This window comes from Trachurus japonicus, chromosome 7, assembly GCF_045865225.1.
Source record: "Trachurus japonicus isolate A0001 chromosome 7, Traja_1.0".
NCBI lineage: Eukaryota > Metazoa > Chordata > Actinopteri > Carangiformes > Carangidae > Trachurus > Trachurus japonicus.
The window spans coordinates 20,944,055-20,969,111 of NC_140913.1; the positions used below are offsets into that span (position 1 = coordinate 20,944,055).

Here is a 25,057-nt window from a genome sequence, read left to right on the forward strand (position 1 = left end):
CTAAAAAGAGCATTTGTGAAACTTAGTGCTCCAAATGAAAATAAATATGTAGAAAATTCAAACATTTAATGATGATAATAATAATAGGCCTACATCTGTGCTCCCTTAATTCGGGGGCGAATGCAGTGCATTATCTGTAATGTATAATGAGTAAGCTATAGCAGTGAAATGTATTTGCAGCATGTTATTGATGTGAAATAGCTATAAGTCATGTTCTGCGGGCCACTTTTTCTCAAGGTGACTTTTTTATACTTTTTTTTCTGAACAAATCAAATGCGAACACAACCTAAAACATTTTTGACACAAACTTCTACAAAGAATGTATTATTATTGTTATTACTATTATTATTATTATTATTATTATTATCATTAATATTATTATTATTATGGGGGAAGGACATGGGCCTGTAGGCCTACTTAATGTACTTGCTCCTTGCAACGTGCTCAGTGTCATCCCTTTCCTTACCTTGTACTCGTGTATAACTTTGTAAAATGAAATTACACATCTTACTATTCGCATCCTATTTTAGGATCCCTTATCGATATATAATAGTGCTTTCTGTTATTGATCGTCTTGTACAATATCGCATTCCGCAGCCTATTTGTGGTTGTAAGGGTTGGAAATGTAGGCCTATTATATTATACTGCCAATAATGGATATATGAAATTGTATGCAAGAATTCTGAGCATACGTGACATTTAAAGAAACTCTGTTTCAGTGTAGTCGTTGTTTGTTATCGTTCTTTTATTTCGTCCCTCACTGCATTCCCTTCTTTGCGCTTGTAAGGATTGCTACGTTGTCTTGTAAAAGTAATAATGATATGAATGTATATGCGTAAGGTCTTCAATAAACAGAATATTGAAATGTTTATTGGTGTTACTTCAGTGTGTCATTTCGTTGCTTCTCTGAATGCTCTGCTTTAAAATCCGCCTTTCTGGGTGCTGACTGGTGGGATTATTTTATTAGACGTGACCTGTAACACAGTTTAAAAATACATGTGTCCACCGCAGTGAAATAAAGATCTGAACATTAATGGGACATTTGGAAGCATTTGAGAGTGTGTTTTGTTGGCACATAATTGTACTTGCTGTGAACTATGAGCAATAGGAGCCCACACAGGTTGGTCTTGTTTTATTATGGCTGCTCAGATACAAAGGTAAGCTATAGGCAGATATGATGGCTTTAGACCATGCAAAATGGCGGCCAGATGCATGTTCTACAGCCCACCATGCATTGACTATTATTCATTTTAAGGACTAGTCTGAAACGCAGCAACCGCTATTCTTTACTACGACTGCAGTTTTAGACAAAAAAAAAAAAAAAAGTTTTTCTCTGACTCCTTGTGGTTTCCCTTGAAGTTCGACCTAATCAATGTCAGTGCTATGCTACAAGCCTATAACGGCGCAGCTAAACACGCAATAGCTCTGTAAAGCAGTAATAGGGTTACACCCCAGTGCTCCATATAGGCATGTCACTTGGACTGACTGTGCATCCTATTTCCTGGTTGGCATTCAAACATGTGACAATTGTGGTTCAAATCGTGGTTTATGAACACATACACACCTTACAAATGAAGAAAAGAAAACTTTATCAAATGTATCTTTACAAACCACAGAGATCTGTGTACAGTAATGAGATCTAAAATACACAAGGCTCTCCCTACTGGCAAGGAAGTGTAAAGCAATGCAGGGATGTGCAGTGTTTTCATATCAGCTCACCAACTAAGCATTAATGCGTTTGTCTTCAGCAGCTCCTGGTCTCAGTTAGCCGAAATATGTTCACTGGAAACTGTAGTGCTGTCTCAATGTTGAGATCAGATGTTGCCATTTCAGTGAACTGTGCACAGCCGCTCCTGCAACCGACCCAATGAATGGCCTTCCTGAGTCAGTCTGTCCAGAATCAGAACATATATACACCCATATAAAATGCTCAACACTTAACACAGTCATTTTGGTCTCCATAGGCTTCAGCATTTATCAGCTAAGGTGTATCAAAGATAAGGTGTAATCATAACAAGACATATCTCGTGATGAGTTGATCAAAGGCTTGCTGCAGTATTTGCTTCTTTGCTAAGGGTGCGTCTCCAGCCACAGATATTTGTGCCAGTGTTCCTTACTACACTCATGCAGCTTTCCAAGTAAAGGGTGACTGTATCCCAAATATTTATTCTTATATATTCATCAACACAGTGCATATTTCTTTGTGTATTGCATTCCCAGTAGCCTACGTGTGCTGAATGAATAAGAGCAGCAAGTACAGTCTTTCATGAGACGCAGGGCCGTTTGGACCCGCCGCTGTCCGTCCACACAGCATACGTTTGCAAATATCAAAAATGACATGTCTAATAGTAGTTTCAAAAATAACCTCTGTAAAATGTATTCTTTAAAAAAAAAAACAACCACAACAAAATATGGCGTCAATTCAAATTGTTTCTGATTATACAGTATAGGTCAAATCTAGTCAGACTAAACGCACTCCATGTACATTTACGCATCTGATTACATAGAGGTTTAGAGAATCATTTCAATGAAATGACTTGACAGAATTTTCACGTGTATGTCAGAGGATGCACTAACAGTTGAGTTTGAATAATCTCCGTATAATAAGAGACCTGCTGGTATATCGCTTTAATCTGCGTCCTTTTACGCACCGACAACAGCATTCATGTACTTTTTAATCAAGGGAATACAGTGTATTTATTTGAAGCTGATGCAAAGCATACCCAGTAAGTCTACCAAGTATTTGCTGGTATATGATGATAACCAAGTCAATGAAATAATACTGCGGAGATCTTAAATTGCGTGTATTGAATTTGATCATCCAGGGGACATCATTCATAACAACTCCAATCTTTTTAGCCTATCAAACGCACTGTTGACCACGAAAGGACATAAACTAATGTCTTGTGTTTGTGTGTTGCCTTGTTAAATGGGTTAGGGGAGAATAATAGATGTAAAATGCACCATGACGGTCTTGACTGTTCAGTATCTCAGCTATTATTTAAATAATAATAAAAGAAATCCTCAAGGTCAGCTATGCTACAAACATTTTCTGTAAACTTAGAAAAAGCTACAGGAAATATGTCCATATGTGTGTTGTAGAAATTTAAACAGCAGCAATTATCATCCCTTGATGAGGTTAGATTATTCATACTTGTAGTTTTATACGCATTTGGGCTTGTAAAAATGCGCTAAACAATTTTTGCGATGTGGAGAACACAACGAAAGAAGGAGGATCCCTGGTTTGTTGATGAAAAATGCAGTAGATTTGCGCCCTGTTAACTGTGGAAAATATGGAGGTAAATTTGCAGCTGCTGCAATTTGCATAATTTGGTAAACAAAAACAAGAAAAACACATTTTGGCAAGCGGAAAACTCTATTACAAGCACCAAAACAACTCAAAATGTGAATGCTATGCCAGGGGAAGTGATGCAAACAGTGGTTTGTGTTTGCAGGCTAGTTAGATGATTCCTGCGTCAAACGCTGGGATTATTTGGACTGAATAATGTGACAGTCTGGTCTTTGGCCGGTGCCAAACGGATATCTGAACGTGGAGCCTAGATTTAACTTGAACTTCAAACCAGACGAATCTGTTGACGGTGACTGTTTATGTCACTTTCCTGTGGAGTCTATTTACCCAGGTGGACTATTTCCGTCCTTTATTTTGCATTTCCCTGTAACAAATAAACTTGTTGGGAGCGTTTTTACGCGTCCACGTTTAACAAATCACTAAATATTTCGCTGCGTCTCCATCTGCCATCCCTACTCCACCCTCAACATCTAAAAATGATCACAGCATATAACAGTTAGTACATATTTGCTGGTCTGTTTTCTAATTTGGTCTAATTCACTTTATACCGATTATAAGAGAAAATAAATAATAATGAGAAAAAACTCAAATTTGTCGCCTTTGCGGGCAACCTCAAGATATTTGGATTGTAAAACAGGATGAGATCTCAGTTGGCTTTGCAGGTCTTTTACAATAGGGCTTTCACTGCTCCTGAGCACTTTTGACTTTGAGACTGGCTAAATCTGTTTATGGCGGCCTGTCTCCGCGTCCCAAAGGTCAGTGAGCTTCACAGTGCCCTTCGCAGAGAACTTGTGTGGCATGTGGTCTGCGTCCCCCGCCACCCCTCTGCCGTTTATGGTACGGAGCTGGCTAGAGAAATAGAAAGCCATGTTATTCCTGCTAAAGTGTGTGTGGAGTGTGTGGACGTGTGTGAATTTTGAAGGAGAGTGATAATGTGATAGAGAAAGAGAGGATAGGTTAGCACGATAGATCCATATCGCTCCAGTCCTCTCACAACTGTTATATATTGATTTTGACATGATTTGAAATGAGTTCTCTATGAGCTCTATTTTTCCTGAAATGTACCGTCTTATCAATTTGTTTTTCAATAGCCTCGCACGTCAGCCACCCCTTAATAAGCAGCATGAAGGTTTCATTGCTGCACTGAAAGAGCCGAATTCCTCTTAGACCAGTTGTTGTCCCTGATGGAAAAAAAGAGAAAAACATCTTAGAATTTGAAAAGTGATTGATGTTGCAATCGCAGATCAGTAGCAATTAGGTTACATTTTGACGTTCATGTTCAGCCCATTATTGCATCATAGACCATCCCTCGTTTTGTATTTTTGAAATCTCGTGCAGAAAAGTATTAACACAGGTAATGAATGTGTACGGCATTTATCAGTGCCTAAAGTGACATTCTGCTTAGTAATCTCTACTCCGTGTTATTTAATATCCCTTTTCCAAACGCCTTCCCAATGTTTATTTCTCTCTTTTAGGACTGTCCTTTACACACCGACGCTTGGGCCCTAACACACTCACTGAAGGTCAAGTATGCAGCATCGAGCGGCGCATCCGCTCTAACCATTTTAGATGGAAAATACTGTCACCTGTTCAAGTTTGTCCAATTTCGGTGTACTGTGTATGCCGTGTAGTTTTAACTCTACGACGTTTTTCTATATGAATATCGGTATTGAATGTGCATATTCTCTGTGTTTAAAGGACTGGGCTCTAAAGAGAAAAAAAAGGCTTGGAGAATCTGCAGCTCAGATGGCAAAGCAAACTTTAGCACTAAGTGTTTGAGCAGGCATTTCAAATATATCTGAGTCTGTAGCGTAAAGCTCGAAGCTTCTATTTTGGGTGCACATACTGAGCCACTCCTGTGCAAGGCCATGTGTAAACTAAAATAATGCATTTTGACCCCCGGTGTGAAAAGACCAACCAGTGCGGGCTTCGCCTCGTTTGGCACAAATGTTCAAAATATTTGCTCCATTCGCACTGATTGTAGTCACAATGACAAATTAATTTGATGCATTTTCAAACACTTAGGGACGACTCCGTCTGTCATGTGATTGTCCTTCGGTGTACACATGGCCCTACATCTTCCTAAGACATTGGTCGCAAAGGGCAAAACGTGACCAAATAATGAAAAAAATGCCACCAAGTGGAAGTTTTGCGTCTACCGTTGGCAAAATGAGATAGATATAATTACCGCACAAAAGGATGTTGATGACCAAAGCCAGCTTTAAATATATATATATATATATATTTTTTTTTTTATCTTTGTCGCAAAACTAAGTCCGACATCATCTGTAAATTGTCATTACAAACCAAACCATCGGTCAGGCCTGATTAGCAGGTCGTGCGTAATTTTGTGCCGTCATCTGCGTAATTTCAGAAAACACTCTATTTATGATGGTTAGTCAAGGCTGAATTGTTTTCAAACACTGAACACATTATCCCTGCTGGTTTTTATGCTTGATTTGGATATCTCCGGAGATTAACTGTGCAGTTACAAGCAATCTAATACATTTAAAATATCCCTTTGATAAATATATCGACATGTGACAGGCCACAGCCTGTGCTGCATTTTTTCCCACATAAAATTATTTTCGTTTTGACTTTTGTAAAATAGTGAAGTTAAGAGCCATCAGCAAAATATCTGACACACAAGCTTGTTTTAGTCCATCCAGCATGTATTTTAAAAACAGATGCACTTCAGTGTTTGCTGATTCTCTGCACAAAGGATTTCCAGGTTTTTCCAGGACATCTAAATAACACAGCGGGGTTGAAGCCAGCAGTCACTATTGGGCAGTTCCTTGTGATGTGAAATCATTTAATACTTCTAATAAAAAAGTTAACACATTGTTGTGAAAGCTTTATGTCCTAGTGGTTGCAAGAGAAATACACTCTGGAGATTGCTCTAAATGTAACAGCAACACACATCCTTATCTTGTAAGCTATTGTTGCCACCACAGACGCTGCACGCTAGGTGCATTCACTGAGACCTCAGTAAAAAAAAAAACAAGGCTCTTTAGTGTTGCTTGAAACTGTTCGCAGCTCATACGGCCAAGTTTAACTGCCCGACTTACATCCAATTAAACTTATCTAGGCCATGAGGGGACAGTAATATGATTACACAGGCTTCCCACATTTAGCCTGGACTTCAGCTAACTGTGCTGTAGTGTCTTGCTGAACTGGTCCCATTGTATGTGCGTTTCAGTGTTTGTGTGTGTGGTGAGTGTTGTATTATTTGGCAGAAGATTTGTCGACACGGAGCCAAAACACTGTGTAATATTTAGGTGCGCCATTTCTGGACTGAGAGTTCTTCTTAACAAGAGGGTGACTCCTAGGTTAACCATTATAATTATGGGGCTAGGTAGCAATACATAGCTTAAATTCCTCAGACGCAGTTGTAAAGTTTGTTCTTCAACAGTGATATTTAAGCAGAAAATGACATAGGGTGACAACACCTTCATTTTGGATTACCCAACAGTACAAAACAGAGCAGAATATTGGGTGCTGCATTTAGCATTGTTAATCATAGTATGAGTTCTTAAAATATAGAATTAGAATGGGCTGATCACTCAACTCAGACCTCTTTGCGTGCAAACTCTGCATATGCTTAGCCTGCTCATTTGGTGCAACCAAATCAAACTTTCCTGGGTCCTACTGCTAGCGGAATATCAGCTGCTGTGCTGTGTGTCGTCCATCCTGGGAATAAACACATGGTAAACCTTATTCTTTGACTGTTGGCCTGGGCGCACCAAGGCGAGAATATTCACAGTTTTAACTCTCGGAAGGCGGATATTGCTAAGTGATGGACGCTGACTGGTCATATTTTGCCACATTATGACAAATGCTGCGACTTAAACGCAGCCAGGAGTAAATACTATTTCCCATTTCTTTAAACGCCTCACTTCCTCCTGTGTGCTGTGCAGCCTTTTAAATCCCTCTTTTGCATTTACACTTGCCTCGATAAGCAGCAACAACTTTGGAAATTTATCAGTGCATTTCTTATTTATTCCCTTACATTATTTATTTATGCAGCGCTAATACGCATCAGTGAAATTATGAGGAAATGATCTGACAGTATTGTGTTGCACTGTCTACCGTGGTTCTGTTGTCTGCTGAAAGAAATGTGTGTAGTTTTTTATTTATTGCCATCTTTATGCTACAGATGATATTATGATCAGAGTAATGTTAACATACGGATGCATTTTAAATGTCGTAATTCAGAACCAAGCCTTATTAGCAGACAATTGGTGCGGCGGCTTTTCACTTGTTTTTATTTTTTATAAATTCAACTTGAAATCCACCCCCTGTGTTTCATCTTTTAATTAAAGTGCACCACATATTTCAAACTGTTAAAATGCACAATGACACTTTGATATGCGAATTATTATTATTGTTATGCAACTGCGCAACACTAATGCTGCAAGCATGTGTCGAGCATGTGTCCATGCAGGCCACAGGCCAGTATGTTTACACAAATATCTCCACAGCATCGGTTCTATCTATTTTCCAAGAATTACATCTTCTAGCTGGGCTTCACGAGGCACAAAGAAACAATGACCTTTTTTAGTTTTTGCATAATGTCCATCAGTCTTGTTCGGATTCATTTCACTGAGAAGTTTGGCATTGTAAAAAGAGAAAAAGCAGATTTTTTGGACTTTAAATTCCAGTATTAGTGACCTAAAGTGCCACAGTTTTCACATGGACAGCTAAACCTAAACTGCAGAGAATGCGTCATGGTGTACGGTGTGAAAATGCAGCGCACTGTGATTTTTTTTTTTTTTTTTTTAAGTTGCAGAATATCTTGTTGCTGAAATCCAAATTCCTGTCATTCTCAGCGTTTATGGTTTTCTATAGAACAAAGGAATTTAGCGTTACTACTGCCATTCTGAGTTTTATGGTGGACGTAGAGAGGATTTTAGTGGTCAAATTCAAGTGCTGTGTCTGGACAGCTGTCTGCTTTCTTTGTACTTGGATGCAGGATGCATCATGTGAGACAACCTTTTGTCTGTAGCGGTAATAAACAAGCTAATGCCATTGCCACCTTTTTCACAAATACGCCTGCAATGGACTCTCATTTCCAATGCTAAGTTGTGATGGTGTTGCTTGTTTGCCTCCATGCTGGGGAACAGCAAAAACACTAACTTTGTTTTCCTTTTTTCCCCCCTAAACAACACAGGTGTCCGATAAGTGGTTGTAACAGAACAACAGTGTTATTGGAATATTGGATAATAATTGAAGAGTCTATTGCAACATTTAGGAAGTAGCCTATAATCATAAACAATGGGCCATCATATTAATTTCACCTTGTGATAGTATCAGTTAGTCTATAAAGAGTCAAAGATGGCCCTCAACAGTACAATTAAAAGTTTACAATGACGCAGGAAAGAACACGCAGGCGCATCTTTTCTCCAAACCATTCATTTTATTACATTTTATTTTTTTATTTAAAAAAATAAAAGAAGAAGAAGAAAAATCCAGGCGACATGTCTCTCTTTTTAACAGGCACCCACAGATAAATGTCGACATTCTGGTGGAAAATAAAATGATCACAGCAGCTTGCAACATCAGCTGGGACTTATTTAATTTTAGAGGGAAACGTCGGATACAGTCATACTGCCTGGTCAATAGGCTCAGTCTGAGTGGCCTGTTAGTAGCCGTTTACAAGAAGACAAATTGTTGCTCTGCTTTGAAGCCTATAGACAAAAGCTGCAAAACCAAAACATTTAATTTGATCGAATAGTGAGTCCAAGGAGACATCATAGCCCAACATATCAGCTGAATATTTTATAGAGAGGCAGCAGAGATTTTTTTTTTCTGGGCGGTGTTGTCAATAACTGGAATAATGCTGACTGCATCAGTTTGTGGGGAATAATTACATATTTTGAGTTTGTGCTTGTGTAGTAAGGGAACATTTTCCCACTGGAGGACATGCACGGTCCCAGGGCTTCACTGGTAGTATTCCTGCAGGAACTCCAGCAACCTTGGGACTTAAATTGCGCAGTTCTCCTCCACAGACTCTGTTATGATCCAAAGTCAAAGGGAATAATGAGAGTGGGCCGATTGCTTCAGCTTGCTCAGCCAGTCAATGTGTAGCCTATATGCTGTGTATCCAACTTTGCCTCACCGGTGGTTCAACTTCACTTTACACGTAATCTCACTCAGGTCCAGTGTAGCAGGGATTTTCATGTGGTGAAAGAGAGAGGACTAAATAAAATGGATGAAGAATTAATACGTTGCAGCATCTCAAATAGATGAGTCCGGCTCATTCACACCTCTGTTTAATAATGTGTGTCGTAGATTTATGCAACCACTATTAAAGAATGAAAAGGGGATCCAAAGAGCTAATATAACCTTTATGAAAAGATCCTCCTGCATACTTCAAAAATCAGTGTTAAATATCCTGGGGAGTCTCAGAGATTTGTAGAACACGAGTCATTCGCTCTGAAACTTTTTGTAAATAGTGAAACTATGATTAAGCTCGAGGGATTACTTTTGAAAGAATTTATACCTTACTGGGCGAATCCTACTGTCTTTATGCAGATTTGTACTGTGTGTAACAGTATCAGTGAGTCCTCATTCTGTGATAAAAGGATTAACATTACCACCAGTCCAGTAGTAAGCTGCTCGAATAATAATAATATGAATATTAGTATTATTAATAATAAAACTAATAATAATAATAATAATATTAATAATAATAATCTTACCTGTAACACTCCATAACACTATGAAATGCAAGCTACTGGCTGCGCTCTGCAGTTAGTGCTATGCCTGTTTAAGGAGCTGGGGCTGTTAAGCTAGCCTACCACCAGCCCATAAACATAAACACACACAGCACATATCGCTCTAATTGTCATAAGGCAGCAAACAGGAATCTGTTACTGGTTTTCTTAGTGCGCCTTTGGTGTTTGAAAATTATTCGTTTGAACCTCCTCGATCTTACCTAAAGCCAACCACTCCTACACATCCAACTCTTCCAAATTGATATATGACAATATCTACTTTCGATCACGTGTCTGCGGGGCGACTTAGACGGATTGCGCGTCATCTCGCCTTCCCAAATTTTTCCCTTCTGCTGCAGCTCGTATCCAAAACATCTATCTATAGTACGGAGTACGAGAGAGAGAAAGATGTTTAACTCGGTGAATCTGGGCAACTTCTGCTCCCAGACGCGCAAAGACCGGACATCCGAGTTTGGGGACAGGACTGGCTGCGCGTCCAACATCTACCTCCCCAGCTGCACCTACTACGTTCCCGAGTTTTCTGCCGTCTCCTCGTTTCTTCCACAGGCCCCGTCCCGGCAAATCAGCTACCCTTATTCCACAAATCTGTCTCAAGTACAGCCGGTACGGGAAGTTTCATACGGCTTAGACCCTGCTAGTAAATGGCACCATAGAAGCAATTATGCATCGTGCTACTCGGGAGAGGATCTGGTGCATAGAGACTGTCTTCCACCATCCACCATGACAGAAATGCTTATGAAGAACGAGAGTGTGTACAGCCACCACCATCACCATCACACCCATCCGGTCTCCAATCACCCCTCCACAGGTTTTTACTCCGGCGTGGGGAAAAACAACGTCCTCCCGCAAGGCTTCGACCGCTTTTTTGAGACCGCATACTGCAGCAGCACGGACAATCAGTCAGACAATTGTTTACAAAAGGGCGAGGGGGGAAAGCTGGAAAGCGACTCCCAGCAGCAGCAGCAGCAGCAGCAGCAACAACAGCAGCAGCCCACAGCCTCCGTACCCGGAGCCCCGGAGCAGGAAAAAGATCCAGAAGATGAGGAGGAACATACAAATTCAGGCTCATGTACTTCTTCCTCCGCAACAACCAAGGACGGCAACGCCAGCAAGAGTAGCCACTCGAGTAGGTATACCGAAGCAGTAAAATGGGGGAAGGTTAAGGGGACTAGCCCGGTGTTTTGTCGGTCAGATTTTATGTGGAGTTTTATAAGCATTCAAAGGATTTTATTATAACCCTACAAAGCTCTTTCTTGCAACGAGAAGAATTTTTACGATGGGAAAGCGCTTTGAAAAAAGGGGGATGTTATACACAGACGCCTCTATGGTGAGAGTCTGTGAAATTTTTAAGAGAGAGCTATTGTGACAAATGTTAACTTTGATCATGAACTTGCGTTGGGCATTTTAAGGGATTTTCTCGTTGGGCTGTTGAGAGTAAAAACCAATTGAGCAGAACATTGCTTTTGGCGTCTTGTGAATTTTCTTTTAGCACTGGGTTTGCCCGCAAAAGACATGCTGCACAGAGTATTATACACTTTACGGTTAAACGCGTTCTATCTATCTATCTATCTATCTATCTATCTATCTATCTATCTATCTATCTATCTATCTATCTATCTATCTATCTATCTATAGGCACTAAATGCATCAGTGTTACAGAATCCACTGTTTTGCTTCCTCCATATGAGGAGAATGCAGCTTTGCAAATTATGCTATTTATTCAGTAGCCGCTCCAAACAGCTTTAAAACAAATCCCATAGGTTTCCTTTTACATTTCACCTGTCGACTAGTGATTTGCATGCAGGCTGACACAAGGCTAACTTGAATGACTAGCATGAAGTGCAAAAATAATGCTTGCTTTTTAGCTGCTGCTGTGGTTATTGTTGCAGCAAGCAGGTCCTAATAGTGTTTAGCTTCATGTGCATTGTATTAGCCCAGCCAGGCTGTAGATACAAGCTAACTGAGGCTGATGTTTGTCCCTCTTCCACACACACACACACACACACACACACACACACACACACACACACACACACACACATACACATACACACACACACACATCAAAAAAAAAAAAAAAAAACTATAAAAAAAAATCTATTTCCCCAGTCACCTGTTTGATAGTAAGTTATAGGGCCACAGAGGTCTGCATAGGCCATTGCAAACAGGGCAATGCATTTCAACCCACTGCCAAAAGATTGTGTAAATTGTTAGTTTAGCTCCAGAGGAATGTGACGCACATAATGCGGTGAAATACTTTTGTTGTTGTATATTTATAACAGATAAACACGTACTTAGAAGCCGTAAGTTGATATTATTTGCTCTGAGCGAAGCGGATATTTAACACTCTTTATGGCTGGTTTATCTGATAGCCTCAGTTACTCTGCTTGATGAATGTTGACTGAAATGTTATCATTACTAATGCCACTGAAACTGAAATCTTAGCATCTGGCGAACCAATCGCCACCTCAGCTGTAAAGCCTCATTTTGTTCATTTTTGTTGATATTGTTGTTGTTAATTGATGTGATGTCATTGCTGTTTCCCGTGAATGTCTGATTTTGTTGATTTTTATTTTACTCTGTCTTCAGGCACTCCTCGCACAAGGAAGAAGAGGTGTCCATATTCCAAGTTTCAGATTCGAGAGCTGGAGCGAGAATTCTTCTTTAACGTTTACATCAACAAAGAAAAAAGGCTTCAGCTATCCCGAATGTTAAACCTCACCGACCGCCAGGTTAAAATTTGGTTTCAGAATAGAAGAATGAAAGAGAAGAAGCTGAGCAGAGATCGCCTGCAGTACTTCTCTGGAAACCCCCTATTGTGAGCAGGAGCAGAGAGTGTCACAGTCTTGGTCAGTGACATTTAGGCCTACTCGTATCTCATTTAATTGTAATCGTGGGCATAAGCATTTTCTAAAGGAGCCCAAATCACCAACAGTGCAATGTGGACAGTCGGAGTTACAGGCCTGCATGGGATAAAGTCGCCATTTTCTTATTGCCCTGCGGGCGGCGGTGATTTTCTAGCTGATCCCCAGAAAGGCCTACATGGTTAGAATAATCATTTATATTCTGTTCTTGAATATGTCTCCCTATTTATCACGATTCTCCATTGTGTTTATTATATTGTTCATATAGACATATTTGTTAATAATATCAAATGTAACAAACAGTTTGAATCCTTATTGCGCAGACAACTTTTAGCTCTTCCCTGTCCCTCTGGTCTATGTATATAGCATATCATTATCTAATTATTTCTCGGCCAGAGTATGAACAAGTTATAGCAAATCTCCAGGCTGCATTGTTTTCGCCAGTGAGAACTGTGACGTCCAATCTGTGAAAATATACCCCCCCTGTACAGAGTAGCCTATGCAATGTGCATTCGTGACTGTAAATAGGCGTATGTTGAATTTCCTTTCTCCCATCCCTGCTGCTATTTTTTCAGTACAGTGCCCCTACAACTTCAACAGCTTTAACGCCAACACTCATTAAATTATTTGCTTCCAACATTGGTGCTTTTGATTCCAGAGACGAGGAACAGATTGTCGGCCTGTGTATCATTAATATAATACCTATGAAATAAACAGAAACATATAGGCAAAACCCACCGGCTTTGTGCTTTTTGTGCTGTCGTTATCACAATTACCTTTACTGGTGACTATGTGTTTAGTCTGGAACCAGCATCATGTTTACTGCTTGCGCTTTGTCATAACTTTTGGAAATTACATGCGACTTATAAATGTGCGTAGCATATAACCTAAAACTGCTGGTCTATATACATAACATGTGCACAAATCTAAATTGTGTTGATGGCCAGTTCATGATGATACACATTTTTACTGTGGTAGATTTGGTGGCAATTGTGAAACTGATGATTAGCCTGGGTCGGTGCCGACGGGCCTACACTTGTCATATTTTAGGGTAATTCCAGGTTACACCACTCCGAAGGATCGTGTTTGAATAGTACCAAGCGTGTTAACGAAGATAAAGCTAAGATCTCCGAAATGTAGAGAAGGAGAGTGGAATGATAACCTCTTTTAGTGCCCACTAAATGGAATCGCCACTCTTGTAGTCTAGACACTACCATAAAGACAGGGGCACTAAATGGCTATTTTTTTCTCTTAATTGCACCGTCTGTTCTTGGGGAATGGCGTTCACTTCCGCAGTAAATAGTAAACAAGCAAGACTGGATGTCCGAAGGGGGAAAAAAAACCTGCCACGAGGTTTCGACATGAACTCGGTCTATGTTGTCTGCAACGTCAACCCAAACCCCAACCCCTCAACAAACAACTGTCATGTCCGCCATTCTTCTAACCTGAAAATAGGAAACGCAATTTAAATCCTGTCTTTTCTAGAGTAGCTCATATTTTACCCAACTTAAATTAAATGTTCTTATTTTGTTAATTTATTACAATTTGTATATATTTTTCCCCACAACATTTTGGATATTTAGGACGTCTTTAAACTTCCATGTTTTCCATCTCGGATATAACTAAGCTTTTAAAATAATAGTCTATTTGTTCGAACTGACCCCAAACTTCAACCTATTTCAACACATCAGTTATGAATAAATAATTGTTGACTAATTGGGCCACGTGTTAGTGATACTTAAGGGGAAGGAAATCATAATTGGCATGCTCTTTTTTTTTCCAAGTGTGTGTGTGTGTGTGTGTGTGTGTGTGTGTGAGAGAGAGAGAGAGAGAGAGAGAGAGAGCCTTATGTGAACGCATTTCCTATACGTTTGTCGTGCACTCAGCATATGTGCATGATGATTGCACGTGTGCATTAACTACGATTTATAATTAAATGTAGTCTTTGAACTTCAATAATGTCAAGGCCTTCACCTTTAACCCGCCGCAATAAAGTGGAATCAAGGAGCCCCTTTAGCCCGGAAATGTGTGCAGCGGCAGAATGGGCCAATGAGAGTGAGTGGGAACAGAAAATGGAATGTGTACAGAGACCAACTTTGACCCCTCACATTAAACTACAGCAGGTAACTTTGCCAGCTTTAGCACGCCCAGTAAATACACTTTATTGTCCTTGTAAAATGTATACGTTTTCACGCATGAGGCGTTTTAAAACATGTTGGTATAAACTGTAGGCCTGTATTTGTATTCTCTAAAGAAAAAAAATTATGTTGGTGTGTGGCTGTCGCAGTGTGCTTGTCGTTATGGGTGGTTCTTTAAGTGCATACATGACGGTTTGTGCGTGGGTGTGTTAGTCCGTGTGAGTCGGTCCATCCTTTGATTCTAGATGTGACTCCTGCCCAGCTTGCTCAGTGTGGATCAAAGAGGTTTTACAATGCAGTTTTGCACGGTTGTGTTTTAACTTCTGAGTGTTTAGTTAAGGTTGGGGTCATTTTGGCCGAGGTTGGGATAAAGGTTAAAGTTTTTGGTTGGGGTTTAAATTATGTGCATGTAAAGAAAGAAAAAGAAAAACAAGCGGAATGGTAGTTTATCCGCGTGATAACCACTATTTGGTTTAAGCTACTTGTATCAACAATACGCTGGTATCTGTTTTCTCTTCAGGATCTGGGATCTCAAGATCTCTGAGGCTCAATTTGCATATGTCAGTGTATTATCAGGAAGGACAGGGGGCCGTTTTGACAAAAGAAAGACGATGCACATTGGCGGAGATCAAGGCTATAGGAGCCCCCCTCTCGCCACACCCACCAACCTTGGCCCTGGGACGGTGACGTGGGTAATTTGTGGTTTCTCCAACACAGAACGTCACTAACAGAGAGCGCTGCAGAGGATCTTGCAAGTGTTGTCTATCAACCACACGGGGGCCAGGGGTCTCCCGGCCTCTGCACTGTTTTGTTTCCTCAACGAGATCTTGAAAACGTTTCCTGAGAGACGAATGCTCCGGGGATTTTCTCAGTAGTAGCATTAGTCGCATGGACATCCTCCCTCGTGTTGTGTTGTGTGACAGAAGGACAGTTCATTCTGCTGGAATGCAGCTCCTGTCGAGACTCAGTCTGGGTTGTGCACTTGGGTGTTGCGGTGAGGGAAAATGGCGGTGTGTTTGATGTAGATGAGGCGAACGAGGAAGCAGAAGATGCGTCAGGGTGCCACTAAAGTGTATACGGAAAATTCATTCATTCGGCTGCATAAAAATATCATAAGAATTACCTAAAGAGTCCTCGTTTTCATCTGATGCTATAAAAACCATTTATAATATTTTGTTATTTTATTTCTGGAAATACCTAGGCTATAAATATAAAACATTTTCTCTTTTGGTCCACGGTGGAGTGTATATTTATACTGAAAATTGTTAGATTTTTCTTTCTCGTCTATAAACCCGACTAAAATAATATAACAATATATCCCAGAATGACTGAATAATATAGGCCATTTTCTTTTTTATTGTGAGGTTAACACATTAATAAAAATATTTAACAGTTTGGAATAATATAGCTATATAGACCTATAAATATAGAAATGCAAAAGTTACTGTATAGAGGCTTATGGGGGAGAAATGTGTTCTCATGTACTAGGACTTTTATTCGATTATGTTGTGCAATATTTCCTAATAATTTTGTTGCTCAATTTATGACTTACGAATGTATTCATTTTACAGTTTTTTTTTAACCTTTAATTGCGAAGTCAACGCAGGGGTGTTCCATTTTTGTCTGCAAATACTAATCAGGGGGTTATAGGCTATTGAATGGTTTTATACTACAGTGTACTACGCACATCTCAGCACCTATCCTGTTCTACAGGGCCATAAAACAGCTCGACGCTGTAAAACGAGCTCCTGCCATCGCTGCAACCAAATAACTCTCAAAACGCTTCAATTTACATGAGCGCATGTGTAGGGAGGTATTCATTTTTTTGTTGCCACCGTGCTTACACAGTCTTTCCGTAATTTAAATACAGTTTTCAGTCTGATCATGCGGCGGATGTGTAGCCTATATTTGGTGTGGTCGTCAGTATAATAATGTAATAGCCTAATACCGCTGTGCTTTGATGGCGGTTGCCACTTTGGGTTTTAATTAAGAACTTCCATGATTCTGGCACCATAAATTCGCAGTTGCTCATGGAGTGGACAGCAGCATGAAAGAGGACACAAAGCAGAACCTCCTCACATCCAACTGGAAAAATATGTCAAAGTAGCTGCCAGCAGCAAATTAGTTGTGTCGCCCCAGTGGCTGCAGATTAGTACAATGAGGAAACCCGCTAGCAAGCCTTCTGTCGCCCAGCATTCAACACCTATACCTGCTTATAATAACAGCTTCCAGGTTTCAATCAATTGGACGACAATTTAGAGGCGAAAGTGCTGGGCTGTAGTTTAGACAAGTGTAAAGACCGTGGTAAAATACAGTCACAGTCAAGTGTGTGTGTGTGTGTGTGTGTGTGTGTGTGTGTGTGTGTGTGTGTGTGTGTGTGTGTGTGTGTGTGTGTGTGTGTGTGTGTGTGTGTGTGTGTGTGTGTGTGTGTGTGTGTGTAGGCCAGGCTCCATTACACATAAGCAAGGAGTTGTGTGAGAAAATATTTGAAGGTTTAATGCACCCAAAAATATCCCTGCAGCATGTACACATATTTAGAAAAAAAAAGAAGAATAAAAAAACATTTTCCTTTTTGTAAAACTATGCCCTCATCAAAATGAGTTTTCCGTGAAATAGTTTCACTTGACAACAAATGTTGTAAGCATCTGTAAATCACTAGATTTGTAGGAATGTTTTATCGGGGAAACAACGCTGCCTTCCATGTGTTTCCATGAGAGAAATAGACCTGGAAACCTGGAGTAAACAGCAACAGAGAGCGCATTTGTTATGGAGGCTGGAAGGTATGCACACACAGTGAAAGCTTCCCATTCTGGCCTTGTTGTTCTTATCTACAAATGTAGGACCAATCAGCACAATATACTCTGTAATATGCAACACGTATAGGGTAGATGCGGTTGTTTGCTACTCCCGCTTTTGTGTCGTTATGTTGTGCGTAACCTGCCACACAAGTTAACTGCACGTGACTGCGACTGTTGCTGGCTCAGACTCACTGTCTACACGCACGATAAGGTCAGTTCTGTGCTCTCAGAGTTGTCATATCACAGAACTAATGTTACTTAGTCACATCTTTGGCATCATAAAGGAAGTTCCACAGAACTGTCCCGTCTCTGACATCACACAACTAACTTGCAACATTGTTGCACTTTTACATTCCAATGCAAACTCTGCTGTGATGTCACAACATTATGTTATTGTGTGCCATATGTGACGTTCCAACATGGCCTAACCCCCTCCCCTTCCCTCTATGACATCAGAATACATATTGTCCCGACCTGTCACATCTGTGAGACCTGACAGTGCCAGGTCTGAGGCATCACTGTTTCGGCACGTCCTGTGACATAGAGGCGTTATATAGAGCTCGCTGCTCCTTGCGAAGTTGTACTTGTGTAATTTCTTTTTATGTGCTTGACTTTTTGTGCTAGGCTGAGTTGGAGGTAGCCTGCAGGCTAGGTTTGAATGTGTCATAAAGCAGATTTTTTTGTGTGTGTCAGTGGTGCGAGCCGGGCTATACATTAGGTGTGGTTATTAATATGTCCTTCGGCTGCACGAGACAGACTGTGTGTGTGGATTAAAGAAAGATGGAGAGTGAAAATAATATCCTTAATAATTCTTTATTTCAGCATTTTCCTTGGGTGAAAAAAAAATCATTCTTCAAAAGTGTATATTTCCCAGGAACTCCACAGAACTTGTAAGTCCTTGGCTCATGCCAGTTTCTACTTTATATTATGGGCTTTCTAAGGCTTTCATCAACCCAAGATGTTCTCCACACCCATGACCACATTATCCTTCCGTGTATGCAACAATCACACAAACTGAAGAGGCACGTTTTTCATTCAGCATCAAGGATCTGCAGCTGTGTTCTGTTAGGCAGCCATGTTAGGCCACATTTTCTTCATAATTGTGGGGAATGTTGGGAATGGAGAATGACCACAAAGACACGGATTGTCAATTATTTTGAATATTTATTTGACTTACATTGGGTACATGACAAGATGAGCAGAGGTTAGAGGTTTGACCTGGAACATCGCTGTTCACATTCAAATGCAGACAGATATCCAAAGGTGCACATACGCTGATGAAACATGTTGCCCTTGCCTTTGAAAATGATTCTGAACTAAACACAGAAAGAGACTGGCGCGCGCGCACGCCGCGCACAAATGAAACAACAAGAGCACAAGTCTGTCTGCACAGCTGTGGTTTAGGATTTGAACAAACATGTTAAACTGGTTCAAACTGACTCTGTAAGTTCCCAATATATTTTGGTAAGTGGCTGAGCTGATAACAGGCCCAATTTATTTACTAGTACCATCAAAAGACCAAAATGCTGATGCTAAGACATTATTTAACATGTTTCTACAATAGCTACAATAAATATTTAGTGGCAGTTTTAAAATGACACAACTTTAAAAGGTATCAATTTAGCTCTGTAGCCTAAGCTCACTATATTTTTCACATAAAAAATTAAACGCACCAGTGTTTCACTTTGTTCCATTTATTTAGTGTCAAATCTCCCGCAACTGATTCTGGACAAAGTGTTATTGTTAAAACTGTAACCACAGAGTCGCAGGATTTCATGAAGTTTCAGCAGCAGCGGGGTTAGTATTTGTATTCTTTAGTGGAACTGCGGGACTGCAGTAGCACACTGCCAAATACTGCAGGCATAACACACTGCACACGACAGGAAGACATCAGTGCTTTTTTAAAGTGAGAAAATAAAGACAAATCATGTGGATTCGAAGCTAACGTCGTTGTATTGACATGCAAAGTTAATTGAAAAAAAAAGCATAATAATAACATACACTGGGTCGTTAGATACAAACATTTGTCTGTGTGCAACAGATAGCTACGGGCTATGGCACAACGTTAGTCGTCTCATCTTTATCATATCAAGATATTTCAGAATATCGGTTAGTTGAGCATATAACGAATGTCATGCACATTTAAACACATCCAGTAGACTATTCATGATTTGCAATATTAGCTTAAAAATACCACTGGTTGATTACGGCTGCAGCATAGTATTTGTTTACGTTGTTGCTACTAACTTATTTTTAAGAAATGTAAGTTTTCGACCTTCCTCCTAGACCGCATATTCAGAGTATCGCGCTAATGTTGACAGCATCTAAACCTCTTGGAGAGAAAAGAAGAACTGGGATGATTCGCCTGTTTATGTAAAAAAAAAAAAAAAAAGGCTAATAGTCTATTATTAATTATACTAATAACAATAGTAAGTATTGCATGTGGCTATGGTGAAAACCTGCATTCATTTGCATGAGCGAGAGAGGTCAACACAAAGAATGAAATCATTGGGGAAAACAAAATCGCCACAAAGACTGAATTGCACATATTGGGGATAATCATTGAAATCACATGTGAAGGAACACGAAACATCCTGAAAATAATTGCTCAGGTATGCAATGAATTATTTATAAGGGTGTAAAATGGTTTGTGTTAACAATAAAACGAGAGAAAAAAATAGAAAAACGTGGAAAGAAATTTGCTTGACGTAATCTTGTGTGGGATTAGTTTCCTGTTACACCACAATGATAAATATCCTTATAGGCCTGCCATCCACCAGCGAACAGATTCTTAGTAGTATTTTATAACATTTCAAGTAAGGAGTGAACTAACTTCGACTTCATGAATGAACCCAATGCAATTAAAGTCAATGAATACGTCTACGGGAAAAAATAATTTAATCTCTTTAATGAATTCTGGTGGGGTAAAGCAATATGAAGAGAAATGCAAATAAATAATCTCGAAGGAAATAAAACATCAGGCCGAAGCAAAAGGTTTTCTTAATAAATCCAGGAAACGCCCTATTGTAACTCTACACAGGGATGACAGACGCGTTCAGGGCATCTCACAATCTTAGATTCAGCACTGTAGTAGGCCTATTTGATTTTTAGACATCTTCGCGGCGTCAATAGTTACAATCTAGTCGACATTTTGACTCATTTCTCAGTTTTAAATTCTCTATGACATTGAGTTTATATCTTATTTTGCTTGAATTAACACCTGCTTACATCTTACCTTGCCAAACTGGTGGTAACAACCAAGATAATCGATGAAAACAAACAAAAAAGAACTGACTCAGTGCACTATGGTCTTATGACAAATCCTCGATGGCTTTATCTCCGCGGCGCTGGAGCCAGGACGAGAAAAAAAAGAAACCATGGGTTAACACAGTTTCTTTCCAAATCAGAAGTTCTACTTAAATGGAATTTAAAAAAAAATCAAAAGCCACGTAGTAGGTGTCTTTAAAAAAAATCCCTGCTGCAGCAAGCCGTCCTTTGTCCCTCCTGGTGTGGGCCTGCTGTCCTGACCACTGTGTGGCCGCTAGGTGGCGCTCTTGCTCCATCAAACTCCCTTAGGTTTCCCAACTTGACCGCGCTGACGTCACGTCAGTCTGGAGCATCAAGGCCACTTCCACGCCGCTATTGGTCTGAAAATCACATGACATGTCTCCCAGCATCCATAATTATGTTACTGATATTTTTGCACCCCCCTCCAAAAGATGTCAGCATCCTACTGTCCTTGTTCTCCTGGAGAAATCCCGTAGTTCAGACCAGTGGAACATACCAAACGATCACTGTGTTGTCAAATGCAAAAATGTCATGTCCGAATAACATAGCGCCCGGTAACTTCCTGATGGATTCCTTAATGGGAGGATCATCTTCCTTCAGGGGTGAGGGTTATTCCAGCAACCCCGGAATGTACATCCACACAGCTGCAGAGTACGGATATTCAGTGATGAGAAACATTGGGAAGGTTGGACCATCTTCACTCTCCAAAAGAGACGAGGTTCCTGCGGGCGGTCTGCCGCCCAGCGGCTTCCAGGATGCGCCCTACCTGTCAACACAGCTGGCCACATGGACCCCAGGCTCCAAAACCAGTAGGGACGAACAACCTGTTGCCCAGTGTTTACAACCATGCTCGTTTCCAGCGGGTAACGTCAAAGAGGAGGCGTTTTGTTGCCTCTATCAGGATGACAGCAATAGGGGGAAGCAGACAACAGAGTCGGCCACTTACATCCGGCTTGGGGACAATAGCTGCCGGCCTGAGCAAACTGCCGCCTCGTCCAGTGGCTGTTTCCAGGTGTACAACGGAGAGAGGCCGCAGCAGGATGGCCAGCAATTCCCCTCCGGCTTCCCTCTGACCCACTTGGCGACATCTGTTGAATCAGCAGCAGAATCGACAATAAGTTGCAGCAAATCAGCGCAAGAGACAGCGAGAGAGCTTCCAGAGGCAGACGAGAGTCAGAGCAGGAAGGAAGAGAAGGCCAAGAGTGACAGCTGTTCAGATAACTCGGACGGGGAATTAAAAGGTAGACTACTACTACTAATCCCCCCCACACACCCTCCCTCCTCCTCCCCCTCGCCCTCCTCCCTAACACACATGTACACACACGCATTCATGCAATACACACACACACACACACACACACACACAGATAAAATTGTGGAGCGTTTCTCTAAACTATTTCACTCGTGCATTATTTCTACCAGTCTTGTGTGTGCAGGTTGATGTGTCACGGCCCAATAATGCAGACCTGTGTTTGGTATCAGTCAGAAGGCCTGTATGGGCATTTCACAGCCTCGCCTAGCAGGGGTTATGGTGCCCGTGGCATTTAACACCTTTCCATTAATGTGAGAATGTGAGATGGGCAGTTATCATTGAAATAAACACGCTCTCACACACTCATATGTACACCCTCACACACACACTTCCCTCTCTCACTTTCTCTTTCTCTACACTACTCCTACATGGGTCATTTACATAGTGGGACGTAGCCATTTGCAACAGCACCATTTTACGCTTTAAATTTCTGGTACTGAGCCAATGTAAAATTGTACGCTCTTGCTGCACACTTGAAAAGCTCTTGTCACAGTTCCCTGCCTTATTAAAAACCTCAGGGAACCTTTAGCAGTATTACATAGGAGAAAACATTAACATAAATACGTTAACACGTGTGTGCGTTCGACGCAACGGTAATTCAGGATAATTACAGGCCAGGTTTACTGCATAATTATTTACAGTGAAAAGTTCACGTCTGCACATTTCTGTCCTTAACTTGACGCTGAAAGTGGGAGGTTTATAAGAATTAGGTGAATTTCACACAAATGTGGATCATAATTAAATTAACAGTGTAATTATTTTAACCATTTAACGTTCGAGCTCGTGTTGATTTAAGCTACACATTTGGCATTTATTATTATTAACAACATTGTTATTATAAGTATTGTAATTGATAATAGTAATTATTATTAATATCCTAATTATATTGATGCTCGCTCCAGTAATATTATTCATAGCACATTCCATTTTTAGTTTGTTTGTTTAGATAAATGTCCAGGTTATTGTGTTATTTATGGATTTAGCTAGCTTCATGCATGATGACCAACAAGCTGCTTTTGTTTTAATTTAATTGAAAGATATAAACCAACAGGACAGTCTCTTTGAGAGTGTGTGCTTGCGTGTGTGTGTTGTGTTTTGTTGTGTGTGCGGGTATGTCCTGTTAATCCCATATTACTAAATTAAATGTTTTCCTAATGATTAAATGTGGGCCACACACTGAGTTCACATTAAGGTAATTATTACTGTAACCTGTGTGTGTGTGTGTGTGTGTGTGTGTGTGTGTGTGTGTGTGTGTGTGTGTGTGTGTGTGTGTGTGTGTGTGTGTGTGTGTGTGTGTGTGTGTGTGTGTGTGTGTGTGTGTGTGTTTATAACAGAGGCGTTAGTCCCCAGAGTCCACAACCTAATCAAGGAATTAACTAAATGAGCAGCAATGTGATTTTCGCAGCTATTATCGACCTGCCTTGTTTCTTTGTCTTTATGTATTTATTTATTTATCTAAATCTGGTATTACGCTGCAGAGAATTCCCTTTGTTTTGGGATGAACCTCCAAAAATTCATTTGGCTCCGGTGTGCAAAGGTAATAAAATTTTATGAGAGTCTGAGGTCCAACATAGACAAAAGAAGTGCTTACACACTCTAATTTGGTTTGATCTAATTGTAGCTATACATCATACAAAAGCCATTTTTTCAAGCAGTAGGAGTTGTACCAAAAGGTGGGATGTTTGGCATTGTTCATTTGTTCAATTAAGAGACAGGGAGAGTCCACACCCAAGATATAAGATACTCATTATGATCTAGTTGAACCGTTTTCAATGTGCATTAGAGAAATGGGCGTGTACATAGCATCCGGTGCTGATGGAGGTTATGAAGCTGCATAATGATCTCTCCACAAAATGCCTGCTCGGGATTTGGCTGCAGTTGACCACTGCTGTGTTTCTCTTCCTCCGATAGATGATTTATCCGTGGAGAAGACAACGGGAAACTGGTTGAAAGCCAAAAGTGGAAGGAAGAAGCGGTGTCCCTACACAAAGCACCAGACGCTGGAGCTGGAGAAGGAGTTCTTGTTCAACATGTATCTGTCTCGGGAGCGCCGCCTGGAGATCAGCCGGAGTATCAACCTGACCGACAGACAGGTCAAGATCTGGTTCCAAAACAGACGCATGAAGCTCAAGAAGCTCAACAGGGAGAGCCGTGAAAGGGAGCAGAGCGTTGTTTACAACTACTCATGAGGAGATTTTTTCTTTTTTTCTTTTTTTTAATTCATACTCACATTCACACACATACACTTACTCATACACACACTCACACATTCATTTGTATTGACTCAGACACAAATACAGACATGCATGTGTAATCTTAAGAATTAATCAGATATTACACACACACACACACACACACACACACACACACACACACACACACACACACACACACACACACACACACACACACAGTGCCTTCCTAAATCAACTATAATGCTGCAACCTGCAGACTAGACTTGAGTTCCAGGTGAACACTTGCTGCAGCATTTGAACAATGAGGTTCTGTTACCTCGCAATGATAATTATAGGATATCATGAACCAAACGAAAGGAGGAGGCGAATCTCTTGACAGTGTATTAATAACTCGTGGCATGTAAGCAGTTTCACT

At 40.5% G+C, this 25,057-nt stretch overlaps 2 protein-coding genes across 2 annotated transcripts; both read left to right on the forward strand.

Moving 5' to 3' along the window:
• The first annotated feature begins 10,329 nt into the window (after window positions 1-10,329).
• hoxc11a (homeobox C11a) lies at window positions 10,330-13,644 on the forward strand. The gene is made up of 2 exons (XM_085782076.1): window positions 10,330-11,173; window positions 12,637-13,644. The coding sequence occupies exons 1-2, from the start codon at window positions 10,435-10,437 to the stop codon at window positions 12,867-12,869; spliced, it is 972 nt and encodes a 323-aa protein (XP_085638202.1). The 5' UTR covers window positions 10,330-10,434; the 3' UTR covers window positions 12,870-13,644.
• A 7,891-nt stretch (window positions 13,645-21,535) lies between these two features.
• Window positions 21,536-24,759, forward strand: hoxc10a (homeobox C10a). The gene is made up of 2 exons (XM_085782089.1): window positions 21,536-22,376; window positions 24,359-24,759. Exons 1-2 carry the CDS (start codon window positions 21,662-21,664, stop codon window positions 24,634-24,636), a joined length of 993 nt encoding a protein of 330 aa, XP_085638215.1. The 5' UTR covers window positions 21,536-21,661; the 3' UTR covers window positions 24,637-24,759.
• The last annotated feature ends 298 nt before the right edge of the window (window positions 24,760-25,057 follow it).

Bases quoted from the DNA above. Each gene is read 5' to 3' on its own strand.
- hoxc11a (XM_085782076.1), top strand. From the start codon at position 10,435: ATGTTTAACTCGGTGAATCTGGGCAACTTCTGCTCCCAGACGCGCAAA. The intron at 11,174-12,636 runs GTAGGTATACCG...CTCTGTCTTCAG, and splicing joins CAGCAAGAGTAGCCACTCGA to GCACTCCTCGCACAAGGAAG.
- hoxc10a (XM_085782089.1), top strand. From the start codon at position 21,662: ATGTCATGTCCGAATAACATAGCGCCCGGTAACTTCCTGATGGATTCC. The intron at 22,377-24,358 runs GTAGACTACTAC...TTCCTCCGATAG, and splicing joins CTCGGACGGGGAATTAAAAG to ATGATTTATCCGTGGAGAAG.